General features: G+C 46.3%; 1 protein-coding gene across 3 annotated transcripts in view; it reads left to right on the plus strand.

Annotated features, from left to right (window-relative positions):
• The window catches only part of LOC135517137 (semaphorin-5A-like), a 372,787-nt gene that overhangs the window by 77,818 nt on the left and 280,400 nt on the right, over positions 1–14,569 (plus strand). For all 3 annotated transcript variants that reach the window (XR_010451994.1, XM_064941174.1, XM_064941175.1), the window contains exons 3-4: positions 1,464–1,563; positions 6,963–7,008. Coding sequence is in view for 2 of the 3 variants with exons in the window: in XM_064941174.1 (XP_064797246.1) it covers positions 1,464–1,563; positions 6,963–7,008 (146 nt within the window). In the remaining variant the exon portion in view is untranslated. The remainder of the gene's footprint in view (positions 1–1,463; positions 1,564–6,962; positions 7,009–14,569) is intronic.

Raw genomic sequence — 14,569 nt, forward strand, 5'->3', positions numbered from 1 at the left:
CACACACACACACGCATGCACGCACACACACACACACACACACACACACACACACACACACACACACACACACACACACACACACACACACACACGCGGGCGCACACACACACACACACACACACACACAAGGCGCACAGAACCTCACCCCCACCCCTCACACACACCGTATACAGTATGCATTAGTTCTAGCTACAGTAATGATGAACGAAATGGAGTGTAAGGCGTGTGGTTGAAAGCCCAGGTGGGAAACTGTGCTGCTTTACCCTCAAGCTTTTAACCTGACTTACTTCGCTAAATACTACAGCTGCCTGGAGACATTCTGGACATGGGGTAGATTAGGGCTCATTGTAAGGCTCTCGGAACAGTAATAAGTGCTCAACTGTTTATGTTTCTTCATTTAATCTTCATTCTAAGACAACATTAGTGTCCACCAGACAACAATAGTGTTTATCAGAGAGGAGACGTAAACAGCACCAGACAACATTAGTGTTCATAAGAGAGGAGACGTAAACAGCACCAGACAACATTAGTGTTTATCAGAGAGGAGACGTAAACAGCACCAGACAACATTAGTGTTTATCAGAGAGGAGACATAAACAGCACCAGACAACATTAGTGTTTAACAGAGAGGAGACGTAAACAGCACCAGACAACATAAGTGTTTATCAGAGAGGAGACGTAAACAGCACCAGACAACATTAGTGTTTATCAGAGAGGAGACATAAACAGCACCAGACAACATTAGTGTTCATAAGAGAGGAGACGTAAACAGCACCAGACAACATTAGTGTTCATAAGAGAGGAGAAGTAAACAGCACCAGACAACATTAGTGTTTATCAGAGAGGAGACGTAAACAGCACCAGACAACATTAGTGTTTATCAGAGAGGAGACGTAAACAGCACCAGACAACATTAGTGTTTATCAGAGAGAAGTAAACAGCACCAGACAACAATAATGTTTATCAGAGAGAAAACGTTAACAGCACCAGACAACATTAGTGTTCATAAGAGAGGAGACATAAACAGCACCAGACAACATTAGTGTTTAACATAGATGAGAAGTAAACAGCACCAGACAACATTAGTGTTTATCAGAGAGGAGACATAAACAGCACCAGACAGCATTAGTGTTCATAAGAGAGGAGACGTAAACAGCACCAGACAACATTAGTGTTTAACAGAGAGGAGACGTAAACAGCACCAGACAACATTAGTGTTCATAAGAGAGGAGAAGTAAACAGCACCAGACAACATTAGTGTTCATAAAACAACAGGTGTTATCGGACACTATCACAATACCGAACAATACTCACAAAGACAACACAATATAGGCCAACAACACTTTATTATATACTGTGGCTATTGGCTAAACATTTCTCTTTATCCACCCCCTTCGTTCTGCTCTTTTTTTCTCCGATTTGATTGGCTAATGTGTATCTTTCTCTACTTTGATTGGCAGATATGGAGCCGTGGATCCACAGGTTCCGGGCTGAGGGCACGGTGGATTACTCTCAGCTAACCTTTGACCCCAGCCAGAACGAACTGATAGTCGGAGCCAGGTATTATATTCCCCCCACCCCCCCTCCCCGTCCCCTCTCTCTCTCTCGCTTCTTCTCTCTTTCTCTCTCTGGCTTTTTCTCTCGCTATCCCTCTCGCTCATGATTGATGACACCTTTTGGAAATACTCTGATTGAGTAGTGATTTTCTAGCTGTTCTCCAGTGATGTTCATTGTCTCTGCTAAGCACATCACCTTTTATTCAGCTCAGTGTGTGTGTGTGTGTGTGTGTGTGTGTGTGTGTGTGTGTGTGTGTGTGTGTGTGTGTGTGTGTGTGTGTGTGTGTGTGTGTGTGTGTGTGTGTGTGTGTGTGTGTGTGTGTGTGTGTGTGTGTGTGTGTGTGTATCCCAATCCTGCTAATGACCTTGGTTGTCAATATAAGCTGTTCTCTCCAGAGTTTAGAAGACAGCTGAGGAAACAGAGAGCTGGAGGACCAAGACAGAGACAGAGCTGGGGGAATAAATGAATGTACTGCAGATGGATTCAAGGAAATGGAGGAGTTGGGAATACTTGCAGGGATTGACAGATAAGAAGAAGATAATTGAGTAAACGTGGAGAGAGGAGAGAGTCTGTGTAAGAGAGAGAGAAAAGATAGAAAAAGAAAGAGTGAGTTCTGCATGCATGAGAGAGAATGGAACTTTTAATGGGCTAGATGTAACTTTTAATGGGCTAGATGTAACTTTTAATGGGCTAGATAGAACTTTTACTGGGCTAGATGGAACTTTTACTGGGCTAGATGGAACTTTTACTGGGCTAGGTGGAACTTTTACTGGGCTAGGTGTAACTTTTACTGGGCTAGGTGTAACTTTTACTGGGCTACATGGAACTTTTACTGGGCTAGATATAACTTTTACTGGGCTAGATGGAACTTTTACTGGGCTAGGTGTAATTTTTACTGGGCTAGGTGGAACTTTTACTGGGCTAGGTGGAACTTATACTGGGCTAGGTAGAACGTTTACTGGGCTAGGTAGAACGTTTACTGGGCTAGGTGGAACTTTTACTGGGCTAGGTTAAACTTTTACTGGGCTAGGTGGAATTTTTACTGGGCTAGGTGGAACTTTTACTCAAGCCACAAATATGTTGAGAACATTTCCAAGGTGAGTGATTACATTTGACCCTGACTATTATAAAACACTGGGAGAGTGATTACATTTGACCCTGACTATTGTAAAACACTAGGAGAGTGATTACATTTGACCCTGACTATTATAAAACACTAGGAGAGTGATTACATTTGACCCTGACTATTATAAAACACTGGGAGAGTGATTACATTTGACCCTGACTATTATAAAACACTGGGAAAGTGATTACATTTGACCCTGACTATTATAAAACACTGGGAGAGTGATTACATTTGACCCTGACTATTATAAAACACTGGGAGAGTGATTACATTTGACCCTGACTATTGTAAAACACTAGGAGAGGGATTACATTTGACCCTGACTGTTATAAAACACTGGGAGAGTGGAGCATTTATCCTTCCCTCTCAGACACTAGTCTGACCCAGGGGCTAAAGGGTGGTCCTGTCTGTTCCTGGAGTGGTCTGGACTCGCCTCGCTTCTCTTTCTCTAGATGAGAGGACTCAGGCTTAGTGACAGAGATCTAGGAGAGGTGTCCACAGCGAAAGGGCCAGGGGTTGATTTGAGACGTACTCTGTCAACCTACATAGGCTCAGTGAGAGGGATCTAGAAGAATCTAGGCTAAGGGGCTAGGGGTTGATTTGAGACTTACCCTGTCAACCAAAATAGGCTCAGTGAGAGGGATCTAGAATAAGTGTTTGTGACTAGGGTTTGATTTGGGACAAGGCCTACTCTGTCTGGCTGAGAGGGATCATTGAAGATTGTCCAGGAGTCTAGGGGTTGATTTGGGACAAGACCTACTCTGTCTGGCTGAGAGGGATCGTTGAAGATTGTCCAGGAGTATAGGGGTTGATTTGGGACAATACCCTACTCTGTCTGGCTGAGAGGGTTCATTGAAGATTGTCCAGGAGTCTAAGGGTTGATTTGGGACAAGGCCTACTCTGTCTGACTGAGAGGGATCGTTGAAGATTGTCCTGGAGTCTAGAGTTTGATTTGGGACAAGGCCTACTCTGTCTGACTGAATGGGCTCTATATTCTCTGTGTGTTGGATTAGTCTGACTGGAAGTTTCCATGAGTCCAATAAGTCTATTTTAGATCCAGTTTAATTTAATTTAAGACGTTTAACATTAGAGGAGTCACATTGAATTGTCTTAGAAAGTCCGGTGTCGACGTTAAACGTTGAAATTAAATGTCAAATAGAGTTAGACAGAGAGGGTCTGTCTGTGACCCAATGGCCGGTGAGAGAGAGGGTTTGTGTGTGTGTGTGTGTGTGTGTGTGTGTGTGTGTGTGTGTGTGTGTGTGTGTGTGTGTGTGTGTGTGTGTGTGTGTGTGTGTGTGTGTGTGTGTGTGTGTGTGTGTGTGTGTGTGTGCCTATAGGTGCTCCTGTCGAGGTTTCAGTGGTAGTGTAACATTACAGAATTGATGCCTCGATGATTTACTTTCTTGACATGAATTAAAGGGCAATTCCACCACTTTTCATAATCTCCAGGACCAAACCAGTGTCTACATATGTGAAAACAGCACATTTCTGTATGATCTGTGATCTAAAAAGTTTCAGAAGAAAGTTCAGAAAAAATCTCTCATAGGGTAATATTAACACTTGTTTTTGTTTAAATAGTCACTTTCAACACCTGCAATGAGTTTCTAAGTTTCACCCAACTGTGGGTGTTTTCTTCCTCCCCACGGCGAACCTCATAGTGATTGAAAATGACAGTTTCTAAAATGTTTAAACTTTTGATGATGTCATCAAGTGTAAATATGTCCTTTTCACAGATGTGCACATTAGTATTGTACTGGAGATAATGAGCATGAGGTTGAAAAGTGGTGAAGAGCTCTTTCATATTTGTAAAACGAAGAACTTGCTGAACCCGGTTTGAACTGAACCTGACAGGATTGATTCTCTGACATTCCTGGCCAAAACTGATTAGAAATTAAACATCCTTTCCCGAGTGGCACAGAGGTCTAAGGCACTGCATCACTACAGACCCGGGTTCAATCCCGGGCTGTATCACAACTGTCCGTGATCGGGAATCCCATAGGGCAGTGCACAACCAGCGTCGTCCGGGGTTGGGGAGGGTTTGGCTGGGGGAGGGTTTAACTGTCCAATCATGCTCTAGTGACTCCTTGTGGTGGGCCAGGCGCCTGCAGGCTGAATTCAGTTGTCAGTTGAACGGTGTTTCCTCTGACACATTGGTGCCGCTGGCTTCCAGGTTAAGCAGGCGTGTGTTAAGAAGCACGGCTTGGCAGGGTCATGTTTCAGAGGATGCATGACTCGACCTTTGCCTCTTCCGATCCCGTTGGAGAGTTGCAGCGATGAGACAAGATCATAATCGGGGAGAAAAAGGGGTGAAAATAAAAAATATATATAAATTAAAAAGAAATAAAAAGAAATTAAACAGCCTTAATATTAAACGTCACTATGAATAATAAAACTGCTATGATGATGAGTCTTGTGCCAGAATGCTGAACTTATACAATCAAACTGAAACCATTGGTCGTAAAAGAACAGGCCTACTCATTCTACAGACTACTCATTAGCTTATACTGTTTTGTGGAAAGTTTGAAAGACCAGTTGGCTTACAATTTAAATGTAACCATTCAAAAGAGCCGAAGGCAAGAGCCTTATTCAAGTGAAGTTTCACCATTGGACTCTCTGATACACACACACACACACACACACACACACACACACACACACACACACACACACACACACACACACACACACACACACACACACACACACACACACACACACACACATGAATCTGGGCCCACGCACACTCACACAGCCTTAGGTCCTATGGTCTGTTAAAACAAAAATTCACTCAGGGATGCATTTGTCTGGAGGTGACCCCTAGACACTGATTCAAGATCAGTTTAGCATTTTTTTTAACGGTTGAGGTTGGACTTTGGAAAGAGTGAGCTGATCCTACATCTATGCAGTGGTGTAAAGTACATAAGTAATAATAATTTAAAGTACTACTTAGGTAGTTTTTAGGGGTATCTGTACTTGACTTTACTATTTATATTTTTGATGACTATTTTACTTTCCTGAAGAAAATAATGCACGTTTTACTCCATACATTTTCCTTGACACCCAAAAGTATTCGTTGCACTTTGAATGCTTAGCAGGACAGGTGAAGTGTCTAATTCACGCACTTAACTCCCTGGTCATCCCTACTGCCACTGATCTGGTGGACTCACTAATCAGAGAACATCCCTGGTCATCCCTACTGCCTCTGATCTGGTGAACTCACTAATCAGAGAACATCCCTGGTCATCCCTACTGCCTCTGATCTGGAGGACTCACTAAACACAGAACATCCCTGGTCATCCCCAATGCATCTGATCTGGAGGACTCACTAAACAGAGAACATCCCTGGTCATCCCTACTGCCTCTGATCTGGTGAACTCACTAATCAGAGAACATCCCTGGTCATCCTTACTGCCTCTGATCTGGAGGACTCACTAAACAGAGAAAATCCCTGGTCATCCCTGCTGCCTCTGATCTGGTGGACTCATTAAACGCAAATGCTTTGTTGGTAAATTCTGTCTCAGTGCTGGAGTCTGCCACTGGCCATCCGTACATTATATATCAGTGCTGGAGTCTGCCCCTGGCCATCTGGCTATCTGTACATTATATCTCAGTGCTGGAGTCTGCCCCTGGCCATCTGGCTATCTGTACATTATATCTCAGTGTTGGAGTGTGCCCCTGGCCATCTGGCCATCTGTATATTATATCTCAGTGCTGGAGTCTGCCCCTGGCCATCTGGCCATCCGTACATTATGTCTCAGTGTTGGAGTGTGCCCCTGGCCATCTGGCCATCCGTACATCATATCTCAGTGCTTAGCAATTAGCAATTACATTTACTGTTGATACAAAGTATATTTAAATCCAAATACTATTTTACTGGGTGACTTTTACTTTTACTTGAGTCATTTTCTATTAATACTTTTACTCAAATGTGTACTTTTTCCACCACTGCATCTGTGTCTACAGGAAATTTGTAAAGTATGTAATCTTTATTCTGTTCGGTTTAAATTGGATTTCTATTCAAAACCAGAAAGATATAACTAGTTTCGACTGGCAGTAAAATAGTATGTATGGAGTTCCATCTGAACAGGCCCTTTGGAGTGACCCAGAAAGATAACTGTGATTAGTCAACGGTTTGATGAGGTAGAGGAAATGACCAATATGGGAGTAAAATAACCCAGAGATATTTTTGGAAATGGTCTCCTGTCCACTTCTCTTTTTTCAGATTGTGTCTTTTTAGAGAAGATTCATCTCTCCTCTCTGTCTCTTTTCCCTTCAGAAACCACCTGTTCAGACTCAATCTGGAGGACCTCTCGCTGATCCAGGTGAGTCTTTACCAGTGTTGTCAGTCACTCATCCATTGCTACCCATATGTCCCCCTATCTCTTCATCCCTCCCTCCTTCTCTATCTCTCTATCCCTCCCTCTTTCTCTATCCCTCTATTCCTCCCTCTTCCTCTATCCCTCTATCCCTCCCTCTTTCTCTACCTCTCTATCAGTCCCTCTTTCTCTATCACTCTATTCCTTCCTCGTTCTCTATCTCTCTATCCCTCCCTCTTTCTCCATCACTCTATCCTCCCTTGTTCTCTCTCTTTATCCTGTCTCTTTCTCTACCTCTCTATCCTCCATCTTTTTCTATCTCTCTATCCTTCCCTCTTTCTCTCTCTTTATCCCTCCCTCATTCTCTACCCCTCTATCAGTCCCTCTTTCTCTACCTCTCTATCAGTCCCTCTTTCTCTATCTCTCTATCCCTCCCTCTTTCTCTACCTCTCTATCAGTCCCTCTTTCTCTATCCCACTATCCCTCCCTCTTTCTCTACCTCTCTATCAGTCCCTCTTTCTCTATCACTCTATTCCTCCCTCTTTCTCTATCCCTCTATCCCTCTCTCTTTTTCTATCTCTCTATCCTCCCTTGTTCTCTCTCTATCCTCCCTCGTTCTCTCTCTTTAACCTCTCTCTTTTCATCTCTCTATCCCTCCCTCTTTCTCTATCCCTCTGTCCCTCCCTCTTTCTCTATCTCTCTATCAGTCCCTCTTTCTCTACCTCTCTATCAGTCCCTCTTTCTCTATCAATCTATTCCTCCCTCTTTCTCTATCCCTCTATCCCTCCCTCGTTCTCTCTCTTTATCCTGTCTCTTTCTCTATCTCTCTATCCTCCCTCGTTCTCTCTCTCTATCCTCCCTCGTTCTCTCTCTCTATCCTCCCTCGTTCTCTCTCTCTATCCTCCCTCGTTCTCTCTCTTTATCCTCTCTCTTTCTCTATCTCTCTATCGTCCCTCGTTCTCTCTCTCTATCCTCCCTCGTTCTCTCTCTCTATCCTCCCTCGTTCTCTCTCTCTATCCTCCCTCGTTCTCTCTCTTTATCCTCTCTCTTTTTCTATCTCTCTATTGTCCCTCATTCTCCCTCTTCATCACCTTTCCTATGTATCTTCCTTTCACTCTCACATTCATCTCCCTGCAACGACTCTTTCTTTCTAGTATTATCTCTCTCTTCACATTTCCTCCCTTTAGCCCCCCCCTCCCCCCCTCCTTTTTCTCTCTTCCCCTCAATGTCTAGCTCACAGTCAGTTTGTTGGAACATCACATCAGGTATAAGATGTCTGGTCTTTTTTTAAAACATTGTTTTTACATTTTTCTTTTTATCTGTCTACATTAACACAGTAATACAGTAATACTGGAACAGGCCAGCCGTCAGTTGGGCCAATACATGTCACAAACAATACACAACACCTGTCATTGCAGTTACAGTAATAACAACCCAGGGTACATTTCAAATATTTCCCACTGTTATATGCATCATAACAACACCATTATGTCGAGTGCTGTCAGTGAAGCCAGGATACTGACTATTGTGCCAGGAGATCCTGAGGGCTTGATTTGTGCAATAGACTTCATGCAGTTTGTAGCGGCTGTCGTGGGAAGAAGGGGAGGACCAATGCGCAGCGTGGTACGTGTTCATCTTTTTAATAAAGTAAACTGAACACTGAATAACAAAACAACAAATAAACAACCGAAACAGTTCTGTCTGGTGTAAACACACAAAGACTGAAAACAGCCACCCACAAAACACAATGGAAAACAGGCTGCCTAAATATGGTTCTCAATCAGGGACCACGATTGACAGCTGCCTCTGATTGAGAACCATACCAGGCCAAACACAGAAATAGAAAATCATAGACAAACTAACGTTGACAACCCACCCAACTCACGCCCTGACCATCCTAAAACAAAAGACAAAACAAAGGAACTATGGTCAGAACGTGACACAGAGTGGGGTGTGAGAGAACTATCACTAGGCTAAGCTGGATCAGAGGAGTCTGCCAGCCATCGTAGTCAGTGTAATGGCCCTATATATCTAACAGTAGTCTTCTCTGTAGTCAGTGTTAATGGCCCTCTATATCTAACAGTAGTCTTCTCTGTAGTCAGTGTTAATGGCCCTCTATATCTAACAGTAGTCTTCTCTGTAGTCAGTGTTAATGGCCCTATATATCTAAGAGTAGTCTTCTCTGTAGTCAGTGTTAATGGCCCTCTATATCTAACAGTAGTCTTCTCTGTAGTCAGTGTTAATGGCCCTCTATATCTAACAGTAGTCTTCTCTGTAGTCAGTGTTAATGGCCCTCTATATCTAACAGTAGTCTTCTCTGTAGTCATTTCCATGGTTGAATGCTGTATGTTGGTTTATATGCATCCCTTAGAAGGAAATAGAAGGAAAGAAGAGGGGAAGAGGGGAAATAATCAGAGAGCGAGAGGGAGAATGAGGGAGATGGAGCAATGTAGAGTAAGAGAGAGAGAGGGGAAGATAACACTACACATTAAGGAAAAGAAGGAGAGGGAAGAATAGAGGAATAAGAGATGGGAGATAGTAGAGAATGATAGACAGAGACATGAGAGAAAGACAGAGAGACAGCAAAAGGGAAGGACCCCCCATCGAGAAAGGCAGTGAACCGTGGGAGTCACTCTTTTGTTGGCGCTCGCCGGGATAGGGCTTGTTAAAAAAATATGTCCCGTGTCATCCCTTTTTCTCTCCCCACCCCCTCATCCAATCATCCCTCTTCTCTTATATCTCACCCGTCACTCCACTAGCACCACTACTCTCCTCATTTTACCCTCTGCTTTCCTCCTGACCTCTATAACTCTTTACCCTCCTCTGCTCCCCCCTGACCTCTATAACTCTTTACCCTCCTCTGCTCCCCCCTGACCTCTATAACTCTTTATCCTCCTCTGCTTCCCCCCTGACCTCTATAACTCTTTACCCTCCTCTGCTTTCCCCCTGACCTCTATAACTCTTTACCCTCCTCTGCTCCCCCTGACCTCTATAACTCTTTACCCTCCTCTGCTCCCCCTGACCTCTATAACTCTTTACCCTCCTCTGCTTTCCTCCTGACCTCTATAACTCTTTACCCTCCTCTGCTTCCCCCTGACCTCTATAACTCTTCACCCTCCTCTGCTTCCCCCTGACCTCTATAACTCTTTACCCTCCTCTGCTTTCCTCCTGACCTCTATAACCCTCCTCTTCACCCTCCTCTGCTCCCCCTGGCCTCTATAACTCTTTACCCTCCTCTGCTTCCCCCTGACCTCTATAACTCTTCACCCTCCTCTGCTTCCCCCTGACCTCTATAACTCTTTACCCTCCTCTGCTCCCCCTGACCTCTATAACTCTTACCCTCCTCTGCTTCCCCCCTGACCTCTATAACTCTTTACCCTCCTCTGCTTTCCCCTGACCTCTATAGCTCTTTACCCTCCTCTGCTCCCCCCCTGACCTCTATAACTCTTTACCCTCCTCTGCTTCCCCCTGACCTCTATAACTCTTTACCCTCCTCTGCTTTCCCCCTGACCTCTATAACTCTTTACCCTCCTCTGCTTTCCCCTGACCTCTATAGCTCTTTACCCTCCTCTGCTCCCCCCTGACCTCTATAACTCTTTACCCTCCTCTGCTTCCCCCTGACCTCTATAACTCTTTACCCTCCTCTGCTCCCCCTGACCTCTATAACTCGTTTACCCTCCTCTTCTCCCCCTGACCTCTATAACTCGCTCCCCCTGACCTCTATAACTCGTTACCCTCCTCTGCTCCCCCTGACCTCTATAGCTCTTTACCCTCCTCTGCTCCCCCTGACCTCTATAACTCTTTACCCTCCTCTGCTTCCCCCTGACCTCTATAACTCTTTACCCTCCTCTGCTCCCTCCCTGACCTCTATAACTCTTTACCCTCCTCTGCTCCACCCTGACCTCTATAACTCTTTACCCTCCTCTGCTCCCCCCCTGACCTCTATAACTCTTTACCCTCCTCTGCTTCCCCCCTGACCTCTATAACTCTTTACCCTCCTCTGCTCCCCCCTGACCTCTATAACTCTTTACCCTCCTCTGCTCCCCCTGACCTCTATAACTCTTTACCCTCCTCTGCTTCCCCCTGACCTCTATAACTCTTTACCCTCCTCTGCTCCCCCTGACCTCTATAACTCTTTATCCTCCTCTGCTTCCCCCTGACCTCTATAACTCTTTACCCTCCTCTGCTTTCCTCCTGACCTCTATAACTCTTCACCCTCCTCTGCTCCCCCCCTGGCCTCTATAACTCTTTACCCTCCTCTGCTTCCCCCCTGACCTCTATAACTCTTCACCCTCCTCTGCTTCCCCCTGACCTCTATAACTCTTCACCCTCCTCTGCTTCCCCCTGACCTCTATAACTCTTTACCCTCCTCTGCTCCCCCCTGACCTCTATAACTCTTTACCCTCCTCTGCTTTCCCCCTGACCTCTATAACTCTTTACCCTCCTCTGCTTTCCCCTGACCTCTATAGCTCTTTACCCTCCTCTGCTCCCCCTGACCTCTATAACTCTTTACCCCTCTGCTTCTGACCTCTATAACTCTTTACCCTCCTCTGCTCCCCCCTGACCTCTATAACTCTTTACCCTCCTCTGCTCCCCCTGACCTCTATAACTCTTTACCCTCCTCTGCTTTCCCCCTGACCTCTATAACTCTTTACCCTCCTCTGCTCCCCCCCTGACCTCTATAACTCTTTACCCTCCTCTGCTCCCCCCCCTCTATAACTCTTTACCCTCCTCTGCTCCCCCTGACCTCTATAACTCTTTACCCTCCTCTGCTCCCCCTGACCTCTATAACTCTTTACCCTCCTCTGCTCCCCCTGACCTCTATAACTCTTTACCCTCCTCTGTTCCCCCCCTGACCTCTATAACTCTTTACCCTCCTCTGCTTTCCCCCTCTGCTTTCCCCCTGACCTCTATAACTCGTTTACCCTCCTCTGCTCCCCCTGACCTCTATAACTCTTTACCCTCCTCTGCTTTCCCCTGACCTCTATAGCTCTTTACCCTCCTCTGCTCCCCCCCTGACCTCTATAACTCTTTACCCTCCTCTGCTTTCCCCCTGACCTCTATAACTCTTTACCCTCCTCCGTCCCCCCTGACCTCTATAACTCTTTACCCTCCTCTGCTCCCCCTGGCCTCTATAACTCTTTACCCTCCTCTGCTTTCCCCCTGACCTCTATAACTCTTTACCCTCCTCTGCTCCCCCTGACCTCTATAACTTTACCCTCCTCTGCTCCCCCCTGACCTCTATAACTCTTTACCCTCCTCTGCTCCCCCTGACCTCTATAACTCTTTACCCTCCTCTGCTCCCCCCCTGACCTCTATAACTCTTTACCCTCCTCTGCTTTCCCCCTGACCTCTATAACTCGTTTACCCTCCTCTGCTCCCCCCCTGACCTCTATAACTCTTTACCCTCCTCTGCTTTCCCCTGACCTCTATAGCTCTTTACCCTCCTCTGCTCCCCCTGACCTCTATAACTCTTTACCCTCCTCTGCTTCCCCCTGACCTCTATAACTCGTTTACCCTCCTCTGCTTTCCCCTGACCTCTATAACTTGTTTACCCTCCTCTGCTCCCCCTGACCTCTATAACTCTTTACCCTCCTCTGCTTTCCCCTGACCTCTATAGCTCTTTACCCTCCTCTGCTCCCCCCCTGACCTCTATAACTCTTTACCCTCCTCTGCTTCCCCCTGACCTCTATAACTCGTTTACCCTCCTCTGCTTTCCCCCTGACCTCTATAACTCTTTACCCTCCTCTGCTCCCCCCCTGACCTCTATAACTCTTTACCCTCCTCTGCTCCCCCCCTGACCTCTATAACTCTTTACCCTCCTCTGCTCCCCCCCTGACCTCTATAACTCTTTACCCTCCTCTGCTTTCCCCCTGACCTCTATAACTCTTTACCCTCCTCTGCTCCCCCTGACCTCTATAACTCTTTACCCTCCTCTGCTTCCCCCCTGACCTCTATAACTCTTTTACCCTCCTCTGCTCCCCCTGACCTCTATAACTCTTTACCCTCCTCTGCTTTCCCCCTGACCTCTATAACTCTTTACCCTCCTCTGCTTTCCCCCTGACCTCTATAACTCTTTACCCTCCTCTGCTTTCCCCCTGACCTCTATAACTCTTTACCCTCCTCTGCTTTCCCCCTGACCTCTATAACTCTTTACCCTCCTCTGCTCCCCCCTGACCTCTATAACTCTTTACCCTCCTCTGCTTTCCCCTGACCTCTATAACTCTTTACCCTCCTCTGCTCCCCCCCTGACCTCTATAACTCTTTACCCTCCTCTGCTTTCCTCCTGACCTCTATAACTCTTTACCCTCCTCTGCTCCCCCCCTGACCTCTATAACTTTACCCTCCTCTGCTTTCCCCCTGACCTCTATAACTCTTTACCCTCCTCTGCTTCCCCCTGACCTCTATAACTCTTTACCCTCCTCTGCTTTCCCCCTGACCTCTATAACTCTTTACCCTCCTCTGCTTTCCCCCTGACCTCTATAACTCTTTACCCTCCTCTGCTTTCCCCCTGACCTCTATAACTCGTTTACCCTCCTCTGCTTTCCCCCTGACCTCTATAGCTCTTTACCCTCCTCTGCTTTCCCCCTGACCTCTATAACTCTTTACCCTCCTCTGCTTTCCCCCTGACCTCTATAACTCGTTTACCCTCCTCTGCCTCCCCCTGACCTCTATAACTCTTTTACCCTCCTCTGCTCCCCCTGACCTCTATAACTCTTTACCCTCCTCTGCTTTCCCCCTGACCTCTATAACTCTTTACCCTCCTCTGCTTTCCCCCTGACCTCTATAGCTCTTTACCCTCCTCTGCTTTCCCCCTGACCTCTATAACTCTTTACCCTCCTCTGCTTTCCCCCTGACCTCTATAACTCTTTACCCTCCTCTGCTTTCCCCCTGACCTCTATAACTCTTTACCCTCCTCTGCTCCCCCTGACCTCTATAACTCTTTACCCTCCTCTGCTTTCCCCTGACCTCTATAACTCTTTACCCTCCTCTGCTTTCCCCTGACCTCTATAACTCTTTACCCTCCTCTGCTCCCCCTGACCTCTATAACTCTTTACCCTCCTCTGCTTTCCCCCTGACCTCTATAACTCTTTACCCTCCTCTGCTTCCCCCTGACCTCTATAACTCTTTACCCTCCTCTGCTTTCCCCCTGACCTCTATAACTCTTTACCCTCCTCTGCTTCCCCCTGACCTCTATAACTCTTTACCCTCCTCTGCTTTCCCCCTGACCTCTATAACTCTTTACCCTCCTCTGCTTCCCCCTGACCTCTATAACTCTTTACCCTCCTCTGCTTTCCCCCTGACCTCTATAACTCTTTACCCTCCTCTGCTCCCCCTGACCTCTATAACTCTTTACCCTCCTCTGCTCCCCCCTGACCTCTATAACTCTTTACCCTCCTCTGCTCCCCCCCTGACCTCTATAACTCTTTACCCTCCTCTGCTTTCCTCCTGACCTCTATAACTCTTTACCCTCCTCTGCTCCCCCCCTGACCTCTATAGCTCTTTACCCTCCTCTGCTCCCCCTGACCTCTATAACTCTTTACCCTCCTCTGCTCCCCCTGACCTC

Source organism: Oncorhynchus masou, chromosome 28 (genome assembly GCF_036934945.1).
Source record: "Oncorhynchus masou masou isolate Uvic2021 chromosome 28, UVic_Omas_1.1, whole genome shotgun sequence".
Taxonomy (NCBI): domain Eukaryota; kingdom Metazoa; phylum Chordata; class Actinopteri; order Salmoniformes; family Salmonidae; genus Oncorhynchus; species Oncorhynchus masou.